The 20630-nt window shown below is 49.2% G+C and overlaps 1 protein-coding gene across 1 annotated transcript in view; it reads right to left on the reverse strand.

Annotated features, from left to right (window-relative positions):
- Positions 1–20630, reverse strand: part of LOC132831420 (receptor-type tyrosine-protein phosphatase H-like) — a 107152-nt gene that overhangs the window by 17573 nt on the left and 68949 nt on the right. Inside the window, exons 11-16 of the mRNA XM_060849561.1 lie at positions 19305–19577; positions 15743–16012; positions 13350–13443; positions 10287–10340; positions 9764–9845; positions 5225–5315 (exon numbers count right to left, since the gene is read on the reverse strand). Coding sequence (XP_060705544.1) covers positions 5225–5315; positions 9764–9845; positions 10287–10340; positions 13350–13443; positions 15743–16012; positions 19305–19577 — 864 coding nt within the window. The remainder of the gene's footprint in view (positions 1–5224; positions 5316–9763; positions 9846–10286; positions 10341–13349; positions 13444–15742; positions 16013–19304; positions 19578–20630) is intronic.

A 20630-nucleotide genomic window follows, 5' to 3' on the forward strand; every position in this document is an offset into this window, starting at 1 on the left:
CCACACCGACCCGCCGAAGCGAAACCCACCCATACCCCTACATTACCCCTTACCTAACACTACGGGCAATTTAGCATGGCCAATTCACCTGACCCGCACATCTTTGGACTGTGGGAGGAAACCGGAGCACCCGGAGGAAACCCACGCAGACACGGGGAGAACGTGCAAACTCCACACAGTCAGTCGCCTGAGTCGGGAATTGAACCCGGGTCTTCAGGCGCTGTGAGGCAGCAGTGCTAACCACTGTGCCACCGTGCCGCCCACAAAGACTGTCTGTAAGACAACAGAGGGTGACATTGGGGCAATACCACTGGGCTAATAATCCAGTTGAGTCGAAACATGTGGTGCTGGAAAAGCACAGCTGGTCAGGCAGCATCCGAGGAGCAGGAGAATCGTCAGGAATATTCCTGATGAAGAGCTCATGCTTGAAGTATCGACTCTCCTACTCCACAGATGCTGCCTGACCTGCTGTGCTTTTCCAGCACCACACTTTCGACTCTGATCTCCAGCACCTGCAGTCCTTGCTTTCTCCTAGTAGACCCAGACTCTGAAGTCATGGGTTCAAATCCCACCAAGATGGAATTTAAATTCAATGAATAAATCTGGAATGTGAAGCTGGATTCAGTATTTTGATGGAACTATCTTCGATTGTTATAAAAACCCAGCTGATTCAATAATATCTTGAAGGGAAGGAAATCTGCCATCCTTACTTGGTCTGGCCTAGACGCTCCTCCAGACCCACAGTGATGTGATTGACCTTCTGAAATGGACCCAGCAAGCCACGTAGTTTCAGGGCAATTGTGGTGATTGGAACTAGATTGACCTTGTTGACTTGTTGACAGTGTGTAGGGTTGTTAACCTGGACCATTCAGGAAAGCCCTAGCTGCCCAATATTAACAGAGGGTTTAGAATCTCCTCATCAGAGGACTGACTGTCCTGTGCCCAAGTAAATCAAGGGTGACGGGGTACTGGCCTCGGTGTCATTATTTCAGTGGCAATGGGAGAAAACCGTATGTGCCCGAAGGACATTCGGTTACAACTGTTACCTTGGAGTTGCCGGCATCATGCCTTTATTTGAGAAGATTAACTCATTTGACTTTGCTGGCAAATGTTGGGCCCAGTCTGTGGAAAGAATGTATTTTCTTTCTGGGCAAATGGCATTGGGGCAGGTGAAAAGCAATGAGTAATCCTTCTGACTGCTTGTGGATCTGCAGCGTTTTCGGTTATAAGGGGCTTGACGTTCCCAGAGGCATCAGCCACTAAAACCTTTCAAAAGTTGTTGGAATTGGTTCAGGAATATCATGATCCCAAGGGCAGCAGCAATGGCAATGCTGGTCACATGCCCCCACTAAGCGAGAGAGACAATTTAATTCGGGGCATGAAGTTTGGTGCCGGAACTTAGGAATGGCCCTGTATGGGTAAAAGACGAGGTTGATATGAGGTCAGATCTCGTGACTTACAAAATTGGGTAGGTGAGACAGTGCTGAACAAATATGTGGAGCACCTGAAGTGCTGTTACCTTGCAAATGGGGCAGCAGCAAAACGTACCTCAGAACCATCTGAACGCTTGTTGTCCCCCTTGTGTAGTGTCGAGGAAACTTCAGAGTGCAAGAGGGATATACCGATTGGAACCAGGTTGACATAATTGACTGAGAGATCCTTGACTGGGGTTGTTAATGTGGGCCAATCAGGAAAGTCCTGGCTGACCAATATAAACAGGGGATCACCATGGGTGCTGGGGAAAATAAGCACTACCGCAGTTAGGCGGTAGTGTGGAAGAGAAAAAAAAGGAAAAAAATATATATATAAACAGGGGATGAGAATCTCCTCAGTTCAGGGACTCACTCTGAGCTGGCTGGTCACAGCCAATGCACTGTGCTCAAGTAAATAAGGGTGACTTGGTGACAGGATACCAGCCTCTGTGCAGTTATTTCAGCAATTAGGGATGGGTAAGAAATGTTGTGTTTGCCAGTGATGCCCACATCCCACGAAAGAATAAACAGGAAAGGTAATCCATGTCAGTGTCTGGACAACTGGCCAGTTAATCCCAATCTCCCTGCGCCTTCACTTCATTCAAGTTACCTATCCTTTGAAGCAATCAGTTGTCTCCATTTCCAGAGAGTCAGTTCACCTTTTCGCTACGTAAAAGTGTTCTTCCAAATGTTCTCCGTCATAACTCTTGGTCAAAGCCTTTAATCTGTATCCCCCAGTCTTTAAACTGTCAGCCAATGTGAACACCTCCCCTTTGTCTGCTCAGTAATCAAAATCTCTATTGAATCTCCTTTACTGCAATGAGAACAGTTGTTTATGTGCCTTTGCTTTTAGAGACTTTATCTTTAAGGACTTCAAGTGCTATAAGGCAATAGTTCTGCAGAGGGTCCACTCTGACTGGGACTGTGCAGGCAACAGACAAGGATCACAATTACTCTACTGCTCTCAACTAAAAGCAAAATGCTGGAAATTTTTTCTTTATTCATTTACAGGATGGGAACATCACTGGACCAAGATTTATTGCCCCGAGGGCAGTTAAGAGTCAACCCCCATTGTTGCAGGTCTGGGGTCACATGTAGGTCAGACAGCTAAAGGCAGCAGATTTCCTTCCTAAAGGAAGTTAGTGAACCTGATGGGTTTTTCCAACTATCAACAATGGTCACACGATCATCATTGCATTGCCTTTTAATTACAGATTTTTACTGCATTAAAATATGTAATGGCATTCGCACCCATACTCCCAGAACATGAGCCTGGGATTCTATTCCTATGACGCCACTGTCCCTGTATGATGGGTTGAATGGCCTCATCCTATGCCACAATTACTTAATCTTAAATTCATAAATCTCAAACAAAATCAGAAATTGCTGGAAAGACTCAGCAGGTCTGGCAGCATCCGTGGAGAGAGAAACAGAGCTAATACCTTATGAAGAAAGGTTGAAGGACCTAGGGCTTTTTCATTGGAGTGAAGAAGGATGAGAGGTGACTTGACAGAGGTGTACAAGATTAGATTAAATTACTTACAGTGTGGAAACAGGCCCTTCGGCCCAACATGTCCACACCGACCCGCCGAAGCACGACCCACCCAGACTCATTTCCCTATGTTTACCCCTTCACCTAACACTATGGGCAATTTAGCCTAGCCAATTCACCTAACCTGCACATTTTTGGATTGTGGGAGGAAACCCACGCACACACAGGGAGAATGTGCAAACTCCACTCAGAAAGTCGCCTGAGGTGGGAATTGAACCCAGGTCTCTGGCGTTGTGAGGCAGCAGTGCTGATCACTGTGCCACCGTGCCTCCCACTGAGAGATGATGAGAGGCATAGATAGAGTGGATTGACAGAGACTTTTTCCCAGAGCGGAAATGGCTATCATGAGGGGCACAACTTTACAGTAATTGGGGGAACGTTTAGGGGAGATGTCAGGGGTAGGTTCTTTACTCAGGGAGTGGTGGGTGCGTGGAAGGTACTGCCAATAGTGGGTGGTAGAGTCAGAGACTTTAGGGACATTTAAGCAATTTTTGGATAGGCACATAGAAGATAGTACAATGAAGGGCACGATGGCTCAGTGGTTAGCACTGCACCCTCACAGCACCAGGGTCCCAGGTTCGATTCCAGCCTCGGGCGACTGTCTGGGTGGAGTTTGCACATTCTTTCTGTGTCTGTGTGGGTTTCCTCCCACACTCCACAGATGTGCAGGTCTGGTGAATTGGTCATACTAAACTGCCCATAGGTGCATGAGTAGGGGAATGGGTCTGGGTGGGTTACTCTTTGGAGGGTTGGTGTGGACTTGTTAGGCTGAAGGGCCTGTTTCTGCAGGGAATCTGATCTTAAAAGTAGGATAAATGGCTGGCACAACAGCGAGGGCCTGTAGTGTTCTGTATGCTTCCAGTCTGGTCTCCAGTCACATGTTCTGAACCATTTTTGAAGAAGGCTCATACAGAATTCAGTGTTAACTGCGGTTTACTCTCTCTCCAAAGATGCTACCAGAACTGCTGAGTTTCTTCAGCATTTGCGATGCTTGTTTTGCAGCTGCCAGAGTGTTTTGCAATCTGAAAGAAACGCCGAGAAGTGATTGATTGTTAAATCGATACCAGCAACACAACAAGAACAACCCCATAGTCTCCAACCTAACCACGTAGCTGAAATCCACCCTCTCCGCCAATCCCTGTAAACAATCTGGGCTTATTTTGTCTGTATCATCACAGGGACTTCCCGATCTTTTGGAACATTTGCATCCACTGAATGATCCGCTACTGTTTCCAAAGGTCAACAACCTTGGAGTGTTAATTGTGTGTATTTCTGTGTGTGTATATGTCATAGTGTGTCTGTGTGTGGCAAAGCTGGTCCCGTTGTTTCTCAAAGCTGTTCCTTTTCTCAAGGATACCGTGTCCTTGGTTTCCTTCCGCGGGGTCTCCCAGTGCTGATTAGACTGGTTTGGTACCAAGATTAAAGGGGATTGAGAGGCCCTTTTGTTTATATGTAAACAGATGAGATTTCAGGCCAAAGTGGTCACGTTTTGGAAGTGACCTGTATAATGAAAGGGGAGTGGTCAGCTCTCGAGCTGAGCAGTTCAGCCCAAAACTAATTAGGAATCCAACAGTGAGCTGTGGAGAAAGAGGTTGCTAAACTCTCCGTTGTTCTGCCTTTCTAACTTCAACCTGTTAGGATTTGTTCCATTTTTAGTGTTTTATTTTAAAGGGGGTTTGCTTATTGGGACTGTTGTGTATATTCTGAACATCCTGACAAAGTGCTTTTGCCCGTAACGTCGATTTTCCTGCCCCTCGGATGCTGCCTGACCTGCTGCGCTTTTCCAGCACCACTCTAATCCAGAATAGGGTTTCCAGCTCCTGCAGTCCTCACTTTTGCCTATTTTCGGAACAGCATAACTAAGTCTAGTTTGGATAGACGGAGTTCTGTAGGGTTTCTTTATTCTGTTCTTTGTGTTTCATTTGTAATTCTGTGAATAAATTTTTGCCAATTTTGAAACCTGGTCATCACCCCCGCTAACTTACTCCAGGTAATGAAACAAATTGCAAAGTTATGCCTGCTTAAGAATATTTTGAGTGGTCTGGCCTAATCTATAACATGTGTTTGTATGTGCATCTGTGTGCGTCTGTCTCTGTGAGTGAGCGCATCTGTGTATCTCCACACAGATGCTGCCTGCCCTCCTGGGCATTTCGAGTATTTTTGGTTCTGGTTTCTGTCTTTGGGCAGTTTGTTTACTTACATGGCAGGACGTTAGTGTATCGATTCTTTCCTTTGTTGTCCTCAAGCAGGGCAGCTTCCAGTGGCTGATTGATGCCCACGGTGCTCAGACTCTGTCGTTTGTGAATGAGAGGCACCATCAGTTAGACTCCGGGCTAAAGAATCCACATTCTGCACTGCCTGCGATTTTACTCAAAATCAACCCCTCCCTTACTGTGTCCTCAGTCTCCAGCAATCAATCTGCATGATCGAGCAAACACGCCAATGTTGGGAATGTACTGGAAGATTGGGAACACACACACACTGGGGGATAGACAATTAGGGGTAGGAGTAGGCCATTAGGTCCTTTGAGCCAGCACGACCATTCATTATGATCGTGGCTGATCATCCATAATCAGTATCCTGTTCCTGCCTTATCCACATAACTCTTGATTCCACTATCTTTAAGAGCTCTATCCATCTCTTTCTTGAAAGCATCCAAAGACTTGGCCTCCACTGCCTTCTGGGGCAGAGTATTCCATATATCCACCACTCTCTGGGTGAAGAAGTTTCTCCTCAACTCTATTCCAAAGGGCCTCCCCCTAATTTTTAAACTGTGTCCTCTGGTTCTGGACTCAGCCATCAGAGGAAGCATGCTTCCTGCCTCCAGAATGTCCAATCCTTTAATAATCTCATACGTCTCAATCAGATCCCCTCTCATCCTTCTAAACTCAAGTGTATACAAGCCCAGTGGCTCCAATCTTTCAACATATGATAGTCCCACCATTCTGGGAATTGACCTTGTGAACCTATGCTATACTCCCTCAATAGCCAGGATATCCTTCCTCAAATCTGGAGACCAAATCTGCACACACACACACACTGGGAACACACACACAGAACGCATACACTTGGAACACACATGGGAACACATACATTGAGAACATACACACTGGGCAACACACACATTGAGAACATACACACTGGGCACACTGGGAACACACACACTGGGAACACACACACTGGGGAACACATACTGAGAACACTGGGGAGCACACATTGGGGAACACACACTGGGAACACACACATTGGGGAACACACACTGAGAACATTGGTGAGCACACACACTGAGAGCACACACACTGAGAACACTGGGGAGCACACACACTGGGAACACACAAACTGGGGAACACTGGGGAGCACACACACACTGAGAACACACACACTGAGAACACTGGGGAGCACACACACTGAGAGCACACACACTGAGAATACACACACTGGGAACACTGGGGAGCACACACACTGAGAGCACACACATTGAGGAACACACACTGGGAACACTGGGGAGCACACACACTGAGAACACACACATTGAGGAACACACACTGGGAACACTGGGGAGCACACACACTGAGAACACACACATTGAGGAACACACACTGGGAACACTGGGGAGCACACACACTGAGAACACACACATTGAGGAACACACACTGGGAACACTGGGGAGCACACACACTGAGAACACACACACTGAGAATACACACACTGGAGAACACACACACTGAGTACACTGGGGAACACACACACTGGGGAACACACACACTGGGAAACACACTGGAACACTGGGAACACACACTGGGGAACACACACGCTGGGGAACACACTCCCTCAATAGCCAGGATGTCCTTCCTCAAATTTGGAGACCAAACCTACACACACACTCACACACACACTGGAAACACACACACAGAATGCATACACTTGGAACACACATGGGAACACACACATTGAGAACATACACATTGAGCACACTGGGGAACACACACACTGAGAACACACACACTGGGAACACTGGGGAGCACACACACTGAGAACACACACACTGGGGAACACTGGGGAGCACACACACTGAGAGCACACACACTGAGAGCACACACACTGGGAACACTGGGGAGCACACACACTGAGAGCCCACACACTGAGAACACACACACACTGAGAACACACACACTGGGAACACTGGGGAGCACACACACTGAGAGCACACACACTGAGAACACTGGGGAGCACACACACTGAGAGCACACACACTGAGAACACACACACTGAGAACACACACACTGGGGAGCACACACACTGGGGAACACACTGGAAACACACACACTGGGGAACACACTGGAACACTGGGAACACACACTGGGGAACACACACACTGGGGAACACACTGGAACACTGGGAACACACACTGGGGAACACATACACTGGGGAACACTCACCCTGGAACTCTGGGAACACTCACACTGGGGAACACACACACTGGGGAGCACACACACTGGGGAACACACTGGAAACACACACACTGGGGAACACACTGGAACACTGGGAACACACACTGGGGAACACACACACTGGGGAACACTCACCCTGGAACTCTGGGAACACTCACACTGGGGAACACTCATACTGGGAGCACACACACTGGGGAACATACTGGAACACTGGGGAACACACACACTGGGGAACACACTGGAACACTGGGGAACATTCACACTGGGAACACGCACACTGGGAACACATACACAGGACACATACATTTGGAACATACATGGGAACACACACATTGAGAACATACACACTGGGCACACTGGGGAACACACACACACCGGGAACACACACATCGGGGAACACACACTGAGAACACTGGGGAGCACACATACTGGGGAACACACACACTGGGGAACACACACACTGGGGAACACACACACTGGGGAACACACTGGAACATTGGGGAACACACTGGAACACTGGGGAACACTCATACTGGGAACACTCACACTGGAGAACACACTGGAACACTGGGAACACACACTGGGGAACACACACACACTGGGGAACACCAACACTGGGGAACACTCACACTGGGGAACACACTGGAACACTGGGAACACACACACTGGGAACACTCACACTGGGGAACACACTGGAACACTGGGGAACACACACTGGGAACACTCACACTGGGGAACACACTGGAACACTGGGAACACTCACACTGGGGAACACTCATACTGGGAACACTCACACTGGTGAACACACTGGAACACTGGGAACACACACTGGGAACACTCACACTGGGGAACACTCACACTGGGGAACTCACTGGAGAACTGGGGAACACTCACACTGGGAACACTCACACGGGGGAACACACTGGAACACTGGGGAACACTCACACTGGGAACACACACACTGGGGAACACACACACTGGAACACTCACACTGGGGAACACTCATACTGGGAATACTCATACTGGGAACACTCACACTGGTGAACACACTGGAACACTCACACTGGGGAACACTCACACTGGGGAACACTCATACTGGGGAACACACTGGAAAACTGGAGAACACTCACACTGGGAACACTCACACTGGTGAACACACTGGAACACTGGGAACACACACTGGGAACACTCACACTGGGGAACACTCATACTGGGGAACACACTGGAAAACTGGAGAACACTCACACTGGGAACACTCACACTGGGGAATACTCACACCGGGGAACACTCACACTGGGGAACACTCATACTGGGAACACTCATACTGGGAACACTCACACTGGTGAACACACTGGAACACTGGGAACACACACTGGGAACACTCACACTGGGGAACACTCACACTGGGGAATACTCACACTGGGGAACATTCACACTGGGAACACTCACACTGGAGAACACACTGGAACACTGGGGAACACTCATACTGGGAACACTCACACTGGGGAACACACTGGAACACTGGGGAACACTCACACTGGGAACACTCACACTGGGGAATACTCACACTGGGGAACATTCACACTGGGAACACTCACACTGGAGAACACACTGGAACACTGGGGAACACTCATACTGGGAACACTCACACTGGGGAATACACTGGAACACTGGGAACACACACACTGGGAACACTTACACTGGGGAATACACTGGAACACTGGGAACACACACACTGGGAACACTTACACTGGGGAACACTCACACTGGGGAACACTCACACTGGGGAACACACCAGAACACTGGGGAACACTCACACTGGGAACACTCACACCGGGGAACACACACTGGGAATGCTTACACTGGGGAACACACTGGAACACTGGGAACACTCACACTGGGGAACACACACTGGGAATGCTTACACTGGGGAACACACTGGAACACTGGGAACACTCACACTGGGGAACACACTGGAACACTGGGAACACTCACACTGGGAACAGCCTGAAAACAACAGATGCTGGAGCTCACAGTGGGTCAGACAGCATCCATGGAGACAGCAAGCTAACATTTTAAGTCTAAGTGACTCTTCATCAGAACCTGCTCTCTCTCCATTGACGAGGCCTGACTTCCCATGATCTCCAGCACTTTTTGTTTTCCGTACAGAGTCCAGCATCGGCAGTAATTTGCTCCTACTTTGAGAACAGCCACTTTCTTCTCATGCCATAGTTAAACATTTCAATTTAAAAGTAATTGACCTGTCCTGTGATCCACCCTTGCCTTACCTGGTATTCCTCGGCAAACCCAAAATCAGCGTCGGCGTGCTTTCTCTGAAAGTAAATCTCATATTCGCTCAGAGGGACGGGTCTGGTGAACAGAACAGAACATGAGTGAAAACTGCTTCACAGAGACAGTCCAGGTCCACGTCAGTACACCATCAACTCATCAAGTCCACGCAAGTCCAATCAAAGATCCTTCCAGTTAGTCCCATTCCTATCTCAAAAACAGAGATCGCTGGAGAAACTCAGCAGGTCTGGCAGTATCAATGAAGCACTTCCAGATGCATTACATTTAGGTTCTCCCAGCTGCCATGGTGATATCTGAACCCACAACCCCAGGATATTAGCTTCTGGATTATTAATTCACTTTGTCACCATGTCAAAAGTGTTAACTTACATATTTAAAAGAACCCAAGTGAGCAAGGGGTGGTACAGAGCGGGTAACCATGGGGCTGAAGCTTTGGGAGGTGGAGCAGGGTTAAGATATTAGTCAGAGCCATTGAGAATAGAGGAAAAAAAGTCCACTTACTTGAATTCTTTGGGGGGAGCAGACATTAGTGAAAGGTCAGGGTCTGTTTCTTTCCTGGAACAAAAGGTATCACTGAACTACAGCACATTCAATTTCATCCAGCAGTATCATTCAAAGATCAGCCTGAGTGACTCCCAGTGTGAATATGTCCCAGCATTGAGAGGCCGAATGGCCTAGTTCTGTTCCCCTTCCTTATTACTGATTATCCCCAGGCCAGGTATGCCTGACCCTGTGGTTGGAATGGGTAAAAAGATAAGGTCTGCAGATGCTGGAGATCACAGTTGAAAATGTGTTGCTAGTTAAAGCACAGCAGGTTAGGCAGCATCCAAGGAATAGGAAATTCGACGTTTTGGGCATAAGCCCTTCATCAGGAATGGGGAGAGGGTGCCAGGCAGGTTAAGATAAAAGGTACGGAGAAGGGACTTGGGGGAGGGGCGATGGAGATGTGATAAGGAGGTCAAGGTGAGGGTGATAGGCCGGAGTGGGGTGGGGGCGGAGAGGTCAGGAAGAGGATTGCAGGTTAGGAGGGCGGTGCTGAGTTGAGGGAACCGACTGAGACAAGGTGGGGGGAGGGGAAATGAGGAAACTGGAGAAATCTGAGTTCATCCCTTGTGGTTGGAGGGTTCCCAGGCGGAAGATGAGGCGTTCTTCCTCCAACCGTCGTGTTGTTATGTTTTGCCGGTGGAGGAGTCCAAGGACCTGCATGTCCTCGGTGGAGTGGGAGGGAGAGTTAAAGTGTTGAGCCACGGGATGGTTGGGTTGGTTGGTCCGGGCGTCCCTGAGGTGTTCTCTGAAGCGTTCCGCAAGTAAGCGGCCCGTCTCCCCAATGTAGAGGAGGCCACATCGGGTGCAGCGGATGCAATAGATGATGTGTGTGGAGGTACAGGTGAACTTGTGGCGGATATGGGAGGATCCCTTGGGGCCTTGGAGGGAAGTGAGGGAGGAGGTGTGGGCGCAAGTTTTACATTTCCTGCGGTTGCAGCGGAAGGTGCCGGGAGTGGAGGTTGGGTTGGTGGGGGGTGTGGACCTGACGAGGGAGTCACAAAGGGAGTGGTCTTTGCGGAACGCTGATAGGGGAGGGGAGTGAAATATATCCCTGGTGGTGGGGTCCGTTTGGAGGTGGCGGAAATGGCGGCGGATGAAACGTTGTATGCGGAGGTTGGTGGGGTGGTAGGTGAGAACCAGTGGGGTTCTGTCTTGGTGGTGGTTGGAGGGGTGGGGCTCAAGGGCGGAGGAGCGGGAAGTGGAGGAGATGCGGTGGAGGTCATCGTCGATCACGTTTGGGGGGAATCTGCGGTCCTTGAAGAAGGAGGCCATCTGGGCTGTGCGGTGTTGGAACTGGTCCTCCTGGGAGCAGATGCGGCGGAGACGAAGGAATTGGGAATATGGGATGGAGTTTTTACAGGGGGCAGGGTGGGAGGAGGTGTAGTCCAGATAGCTGTGGGAGTCAGTCGGTTTATAGTAGATGTCTGTGTTGAGTCGGTCGCCTGAGATAGAAATGGAAAGGTCTAGGAAGGGGAGGGAGGAGTCTGAGACAGTCCAGGTGAATTTGAAGTCGGGATGGAAAGTGTTAGTAAAGTTGATGAACTGTTCAACCTCCTCGTGGGAGCACGAGGCAGCGCCGATACAGTCATCGATGTAGTGGAGGAAAAGGTGGGGGGTGGTGCCAGTGTAGTTGCGGAAGATGGACTGTCCCACATATCCTACGAAGAGACAGGCATAGCTGGGGCCCATGCGGGTGCCCATGGCAACTCCTTTAGTTTGGAGGAAGTGGGAGGATTGAAAAGAGAAGTTATTCAGGGTGAGGACCAGTTCAGTCAGTCGAAGGAGGGTGTCAGTGGAAGGGTACTGGTTGGTGCGGCGGGAAGGGAAGAAGCGGAGGGCTTTGAGTCCTTCGTGATGGAGGATGGAGGTGTACAGGGACTGGATGTCCATCATGAAAATAAGGTGTTGGGGACCGGGGAAGCGAAAATCCTGGAGGAGGTGGAGGGCGTGGGTGGTGTCCCGAACGTAGGTGGGGAGTTCTTGGACTAAAGGGGACAGAACCATGTCAAGGTATGCGGAGATGAGTTCGGTGGGGCAGGAGCAGGCTGAGACAATGGGTCGGCCGGGGCATTCAGGTTTGTGGATTTTGGGCAGGAGGTAGAAACGGGTGGTGCGGGGTTGTGGGACTATGAGGTTGGAGGCGGTGGATGGGAGATCCCCTGAGGTGATGAGGTTATGGATGGTCTGGGAGATGATGGTTTGGTGGTGGGAGGTGGGGTCGTGGTCGAGGGGGCGATAAGAGGAGGTGTCTGCGAGCTGGCGTTTGGCCTCAGCGCTATAAAGGTCGGTGCGCCAAACTACTACCGTGCCTCCCTTGTCTGCGGGTTTGATGGTGAGGTTGGGATTGGAGCGGAGGGAGTGGAGGGCTGCACGTTCTGAGGGTGAGAGGTTGGAGTGGGTAAGAGGGGTGGACAGGTTGAGTCGGTTAATGTCGCGGCGGCAGTTGGCTATAAATAGATCGAGGGCGGGTAAGAGGCCAGCACGGGGTGTCCAGTGGATGGGGTGCGTTGGAGGTGGGAGAAGGGGTCGTCAGAGGGTGGGCGGGAGTCTTGGTTGTGAAAGTAGGCACGGAGGCGAAGGCGGCAGAAGAATTGTTCAATATCGCGCCGCGTGTTGAACTCATTGATTCGAGGGCGTAGGGGAATGAAGGTGAGGCCTCTGCTGAGGACTGATCTTTCATCCTCAGAGAGGGGGAGGTCTGGAGGGATGGTGAAAACACGGCAGGGCTGGGAGCTAGGACCTGGTGTGGGACTGGAGCTGGGAGTGGGGGCGGGGACAGAGATCGATGTAGGGGCGGAGTTAGACGTGGTGACGCGCTACCTACACTCCCTGCGATCTGCCCTACCCCAGCTCAGGACAACACTCTCACAGACCTGCAAAGGACCCCTGCTGTTCTTCATCTACAAAAGAATCCACACACTAAACAAACAGTTCTTCCTAGCCCTATCAGAAATTAAAATCACCCCCTCTCTGAGGATGAAAATTCCCAGTCTCTGCTCATGAAGCAGCAACACTTACCCCCATGGTACTCGTTTGGTGATGATGAAAAACAGCAACAAACCAATAAGGACCAGGCCCAGGAAAGAGCCAACAACTGCTCCAATGATGATAGCTGTAAGGAACAAGAAATGTACAGTTAGCCTGAGGCAATGCAGCAATAGCCTCAGAAAAATACAAGTGAGGAAGGTTAATCGTGGGCCAGGACTATAGAAATGTGATAGCACAGCAAGAGGACATTCAGCCCATTGTTGAGTATACTGCCATCTGTTCTAACCCCACCTTTCAGCTCCTGCTGTGTAGCCTTGCAGGTTCAGGATAGATCATATAATCCATACAGTGCAGAGAGAGACCATCATGTGTGCACCAACCCTATGAAGGCCACCCTGCCCAAACTCATCTTTATCCACCCTATCCCTTAACCCCACATTTCCCAAGGCCTATCCACCCTAATCTGCATATCTTTGGACTGTGGGAGGAAATTGGAGCACCCGGAGGAAAACCACGCAGACACGGGGAGACTGAGCAAACTCCACACAGTCACCCGAGGCTGGAATCGAACCCAGGTCCCTGCGGCTGTGAGGCAGCAGTGTTGGCCACTGAACCACCCTGATCCAGGTTCCATTTAAATAAGTGGGGTGTTTCCACCTCAGCCACCAAACTGGGCAGCGAATTCCAAACACCCACCAGCTTCCGGGTGAAATGTTTTTTTTTATTGCTCTCTAATCCTCTACTGATGACCTTCAACCTGTGACCCCTGGCAATTGACCTCTCCGTTAAGGGAAACTCCCTGCCCATTCTCTCCAAGCGTCTCACTACTTTTACAGGTTTGTTAAGAAACTCCTCTGCAGCCGCACCCACCCACCACCACCCCCTCTTCCAATCATCGAAGGAAAACAACCCCAACCTTCACATTGACTCATCTAGACTGGAAATGTTACCTCACTCTCTCTCCACAGATGCTGCCTGACCCGTTGTGATCTCCAGCATGTTTTCTTTCCCGAGCCTACATGAATTTGCCTTGATTTGCACCTCCAAAGCGCAGGGGAGAGCTCCCCACCTCCCCTTTGCCAGTGCCACATGTGATCTTGAGCGATCCACCTTAGAGATTTTGGTTCTATGTTTCGTCCAAAAGATGACACTCGTAACAGTGGAAGGAATACAGTCTGACATTCATGGCGAGGGGGCTTGGGCAATTTGGGGGGGAGTGAATCTAATTTATTCCTGTGGACATCATTGGCAATGCCAGCAATTCCTGCCCATCCCTATTTGCCCCTGAATTGAGGAGTCTGCTAGGCCACTTTGCAGGGCAGTTAAGAGTCAACCATATTGCTGTGGGGTTGGAGATAGGGTTAGGGTTAGGGAGACACTTGAAGGGTTTCAAATTCCCTTCCTAAAAGGCACTAGGCTGAGGTGGGGCGGGGGGCATCTTATTGAGGTACACAAAATTATGATAGACAGAGTAGATCATGAGAATCCCTTCTCTAAGGCAGGTGAGTGTAAGACACATGTTTAAGGTGAAGACTCAGTGGTGGAGAGGATTGAGTCATAACATGGAAAGAGGGTGAGAGAAAGAACAGGGAGAGAATGAGAGAGAGGGAAAAAGAGAAAGAGTGAATAAGAGAAAGAGTGAGGGAGAGTTTGAGAGAGAGGAAGAAAAAAAGAGGACAAGAGGGAGAGAGAGAAAGAGTCAGGGCAAGAGAGAGAGGGGGAGGGAATAAGAGTGAGGGGAAAACAAATAAAAGATAGAGTGAGTACGAGAGAGAGAGTGAGGGAGAGCATGAGAAAGAGAGGACAAAAGGGAGACAGGGACAGGGTGAAAGAAAGAAAGGAGGAATGAGAGAGTGGGTGGATAGAAAGGGAGATAGAGAGAGGATGACAGACAGGGGGCAAGAGAGAGAAACAAGGCCAGAGGAAAATAGGACATTAGAGGAAAGGTGAGAGAGATAGAAAGCTGACTTAACAGGGAGATGAAGTGACAGAGACAGAGAATGAGAGAGGGCTAGAGATGTGTGTGTGAGAGAGAGAGAGAGAGAGATGGATTGGCCTCTCTCGATTCAATATGCGCTTTCAAAACTCTAATCATGAAAAGGAAAGAGCTCCATGACCATGGGGAAGGAGCATGAGGTTGGAATAATTGGATAGTTCTGTCAGAGAGCTGCCAGAGGCACGGTAGGCTGACTGGCTGTGGTCTGTCCTTATCCCACTGCCGACAACCTCACTGTGACAGTTAGTCTAGTGGGTTCATTGATGTGCAGAAAATGGACTTCAGTAAGACACTGATTATTCATTTCCTCCTCAATGTAGGCTTCTCCTTTCCCTGAGGATGCTGGTTCTTATGGCAACTGTCTACTGAGAATGAATAAAAAAGTGCACAAGGAGGCAGGAGAAATATTCGGATGCAGAATACTCACGTGTTGACTGGGTCCAACATTGCTGAGTGATCCCCGCACTGTAAGACTGCCCAGTTTGGGTGTAGACATGGAATGTGTATTTCCGTCCGGGCTGCAAGTTTTCAACCAGGTATTCGGACTCCCTCCTGATGGTCATGGTGTGCAGTGAGTGGTCTCCGTCGAAGGTGGAGATGTTAAATCCAGTATAGTTGCCCTTCGGTTTGTTCCATTTCACAAGGATTGAGTAACCTGAGATCTCATTGCAGATGATTCCGGAGACAGTACCAGGAACTATAAAAGGAATTGAGGGATTAGGCTGAGCAAGGATCCCCACCCCAGGCTGCCTTTAATGGCATGAGTTAATATGAACTGTCACAAGTGATTAGATTACTTACAGTGTGGAAACAGGCCCTTCAGCCCAACAAGTCCACACCGACCCTCCAATGAGCAACCCACCCAGACCCATTCCCTTACATTTACCTAACACAACAGGCAATTTAGCCTGGCCAATTCATATATTTGGACCGTGGGAGGAAACCGGAGCACCCAGAGGAAACCCACACAGGCATGGGGAGAACGTGCAAACTCCACACAGAGTTGCCTGAGGCAGGAGTTGAACCCAGGTCTCTGGCGCTGTGAGGCAGCAGTGCTAACCACTGTGCCAGTCTTACAGCACAAGGATCACTCAGCAAGGTTGGACCAAGTCAACACGTGAGTATTCTGCATCCAAATATTTCTCCTGTGCACTTTTTTATTAATTCTCGGTAGACCGTTGCCAGAAGTGAGGTGGAGGGGGGTGGTGCCACAGAAAGCAGGAGGGAAATGGAAACTGGATTGGTGCATCACATGCAATAAAGACCAAACAATAAACAGATGAAGAGATAGAAATAGTGAAAGAATGAGAAAGAAGGTGAAGAAGGACAAGAGAGAGGGAGGACAAAAGAGAGAAGAGTGGGAGGACAAAAGAGAGAAGAGAGGGGACAGAAGAGAGAGGGGGAAAGACAGAAAGAAAGGGGGAGAGGGTGAGAGAGAGAGGGGGGAAAGGAATAAGATGGAAAAAGAGAAAGAAAGAGTGAATGAGAGAAAGACCGAGGGAGAGTTTGAGAGAGAGAGAGAGAGGGAAAGAGAGAGAGGACAAGAGGGGTTGGGAGGAAATAAGAGAGAAGGAAAAAGAGAAAAAAGAGTGAATGCGAGAGAGAGAGTGAGAGAGGGAGTGAGAGAGTATGAGAGAGAGAAGACAAGAGGGAGAGAGAGACAGGGAGAAAGAAAGAAAGAATGAGAGAGTGGGTGGATGAGAAAGAAAGAGAGAGAGAGAGACAGAGACAGAGAGAAGATGGACATTGGGCGAGAGAGAAACAAGGCCAGAGAAAGATAGGGCATTAGAGAAAAGGTGAGAGAGATAGAAGGCTGACTTACCGGAGAGATCAAGTGACAGAGACAGAGAATGAGAGCGGGCTAGAGACAAAGAGAGAAAGAGAAAAGATGGATTGGCCTCTCTCGATTCAATATGAGCTTTCAAAACTCTAGTCATGAAAAGGAAACAGCTCCATGACCATGGAGAAGGAGCATGAGGCCGGAACTAATTGGATAGCTCTGTCAGAGAGCTGCCAGTGGCACGGTAGGCTGACTGGCAGTGGTCTGTCCTTACCCCACTGTTGACAATTTGTGGTCTGTTTGGTTTTAATTGCTGTGTAATTGAATGTTTCCCAGGAGTGTGTTTTGGGGACGTGTGTTCAAGATACTGCCCGCTTCAGGAATGACACGCTCCCTCTCATTCCCAGGAGAACTCTATGCCCCAATTCCAGCCTCATGTTATACTGTAGCCCTGTCTAAAGGCCTATCATGGGCAATATCATCAGTCCTAATCCTATAGGTGGGAGGGGAGGGGGGGAGTTTTGCATTTATGTAGTATCTTATGGAACCTCAGGATATCCCAAAGTATTCCTCATCTCTATAGTAACTGCCGGATAGGAGTTGGGACATTATATTAAGGTTGTACAAGATGTTGGTGAGGCCTATTCTGGAATATTGCATTCCGTTCAGGTCGCCTTGCCTTAGGAAGGACATTGTTATGTTGGAGAGGGTTCAGAAGAGATTTACCAGGATGTTGGCAGGAATGGAGGGCTTGATTTATAAAGGAAGGCTGGAACATTTTTCACTGGAGCATGGGAGGATGAAGGATGACCTTGTAGCGGTTTATAAGCTCCTGAGGGGCATAGTTAAGGTGAACAGCGGGTGTCTATTCCCTAGCGTGGGGGATTCATGACTCGGGGGGCTCATCTTTAAGGTGCGAGGAGAAATATTTTAAAAAGACATGAGGGGCAATTTTTATACACAACGGGTGGTTCACGTGTGGAATGAACTTGCTGATGAAGTGGTGGATGTGGGTACAGTTACAACGTTTAAAAGACATTTGGATAAGTACACAAATAGGAACGCTTTGGAGAGTATATGGGCCAGAAGCAGGCAGGTGGGACTAGTTTAGTTTGGGATTATGGTCGGCATGGACTGGTTGGGCCGAAGGGTCTCTTTTCATGCTGTATGACTCTATGCTGTGAGAACGTGCACTTCTTTGAATGTGTGACTTGGGATCAGGATTAGGCTGTTTCAGCCCTTCAGCCTGTTCCACCATGCAGTAAGATCCTGCCTGATGCCAGCTCTGCTTCCCTGCCCACCCCTACACCCACTGACTGCCTCATTGGGCAACGATCTCAGATCAGATGGTAGCTGGGAGTGAGCTGAGTCACAGAAGGTGCAGTGGGCTGGCTTGCTGATACCCTGGACAGGAGAATGCAGGAAACTGGACATGAATCATAGAACAGTACAGAGAGAAGCCACTCAGCCCATCGAGTCTGCACTGACCCTCTGAAGTGCATCCCACCCTGATGTACCCTACCCATTGTCCTGACTCCACATTTCCCACGGCTGACCCACCCAGCATAGGGCAATTTAGCCCAGCCAATCCACCACACATCTTTGGACTGTGGGAGGAAACCAGAGTGCCTGGCAATCTCTGCACAGTCACCCAAGCCTGGAATCAAACCCAGGTCCCCAGCACTGTCAGGCTCACTGCTAACCGTTCAGCCACTGTGCTAGCAAGTGTATTCTAGTACAGGAGCAGGGACGTCCTTTTGAAATTGTACAAGGTCTTGGTGGGACCACACCCAGAGATCTGCTTATGATTTTGGTCTCATTGTCTGAGGAAGGATGTTCTGGTGTTGGAGGGAGTGCAGCTAATGCTTCCCAGACTGATTCCTGGGATGGCGAGACAGACGTATGAAGAGGGACTGGATAGATGAGGGCTATATCCATTGCAGTTCAGAAGAATGAGGGGCATCTCAAACTCCACACAGACAGTCGCCCAAGAGTGGAATCGAACCCGGGTTCCTGGTGCTGTGAGGCAGCAGTGGCCAAGCAATATTCCCAGAGAGAATCAGCCCTTTTGGAAGGAAAGGGAGGAATGAAGAGGGAGGAGGGGTTGTTTAAGAAAAAAGGCGCATTACCAGCACTGACCAAAGAAGCTTTTGAACTGTTGCCACTGGTGTGCAGGCTGTCACTTTAAGAATTGCAGGCATTAACTTACAGGTGGCAAAACTCAATCTCTCCGGCGTGCTGCTAGTGTCCTCAGGTGTGACTGATTCCACCGTCATGTTATAATGCATGCCAGGGACAAGGCATGTCACTTGAAAACTCGTGTTTCCAGGTAATGTCCTGTAGGTTTCACTGAAGTTTTCAGACACAGCACTGACCCTATACGTGTAGCTCAATACTCTCATATCATTGGATTCTCTCCAGTGCAGGGTTATGCTTTCTGATGTCCTGTTGGTCACATATAGATTGGTGACTGGAGAAGGATCTGTCAATAGGCACAGAGAGAGTGTGTTAATGAATGTAAACCTCTTCTGACTGTAGACTTAATAGGACACTTTCATTGCTGCAAAGAATGCTGGGAGAATACAGCTCCATTGTCTTGTGGGGCGCTCTCTCTCTCTCTCTCTCCAACTCAACAGCAAGAACACAGTTCACACATACACCTTTCCAGCTAAATGTGGCAGCTATAAGAAGCCAGCTGACAATGAGTCAGTTTTTCACTTTAATTCTTTCATGGGATGGGGGTGTCACTAACTATTCATTGACATCCTCAATTGCCCTTGAAATGAGTGGCTTGCTCGGTCATTTCCGAGGGCAGTTAGAAGTCAGTTCTATTGTTGTGGGTCTGGAGTCAAGTGTAGACCCAGGCCAGGTAAGAATGACAGAATTCCTTTGCCATTAATGAATGGCTTTTTACAAAGACTGGTGATCATTTCATGGTAGAATCTTAGAATCCCAACAGTGTGGAAACAGGCCCTTTGGCCCAACAAGTCCACACTGTCCTCCGAAGAGTATCCCATCTAAACCCATTCCCCATTACTCTATATTTACCCCTACCTAATGCACCTAGCCTGAAAATCCCTGGATACTATGGGCAATTTAGCATGGCCAGTTGGGAGGAAACTGGAGCACTCAGAGGAAACCCAAACAGACACAGGGAGAACGTGCAAACTCCACACAGACTCTCCCTCTCAAGGCTGGAATCGAACTCAAGTCCCTGGCGCTATGAGGCAGCCATGCTACCATGCTGTTCCCCCACCCCCCCATCAGTGAGGCTGACTCTTAATTCCAGATTTGATCCATTAAATTTCAAATCCAACAATCAAGGTAGGTTTGGAATTCATGCCCCCAGGTAACTATGTGTGGATTTGGAGTATGTATCTGGTGACATTAACACTGTCTCATGTCCACTCTGCATCATTTCCCAGCCACCAAAAGATTCATGCCAAACATCATTCTCCAACCATTCCGATTTCTCATGTATCATTTCAATCTTGGTTGACTTTCCCCATCCCAGGGGGCCATCACAACTCAACCC

This window comes from Hemiscyllium ocellatum, chromosome 33 (assembly GCF_020745735.1).
Source record: "Hemiscyllium ocellatum isolate sHemOce1 chromosome 33, sHemOce1.pat.X.cur, whole genome shotgun sequence".
In the NCBI taxonomy this organism is placed as follows: domain Eukaryota; kingdom Metazoa; phylum Chordata; class Chondrichthyes; order Orectolobiformes; family Hemiscylliidae; genus Hemiscyllium; species Hemiscyllium ocellatum.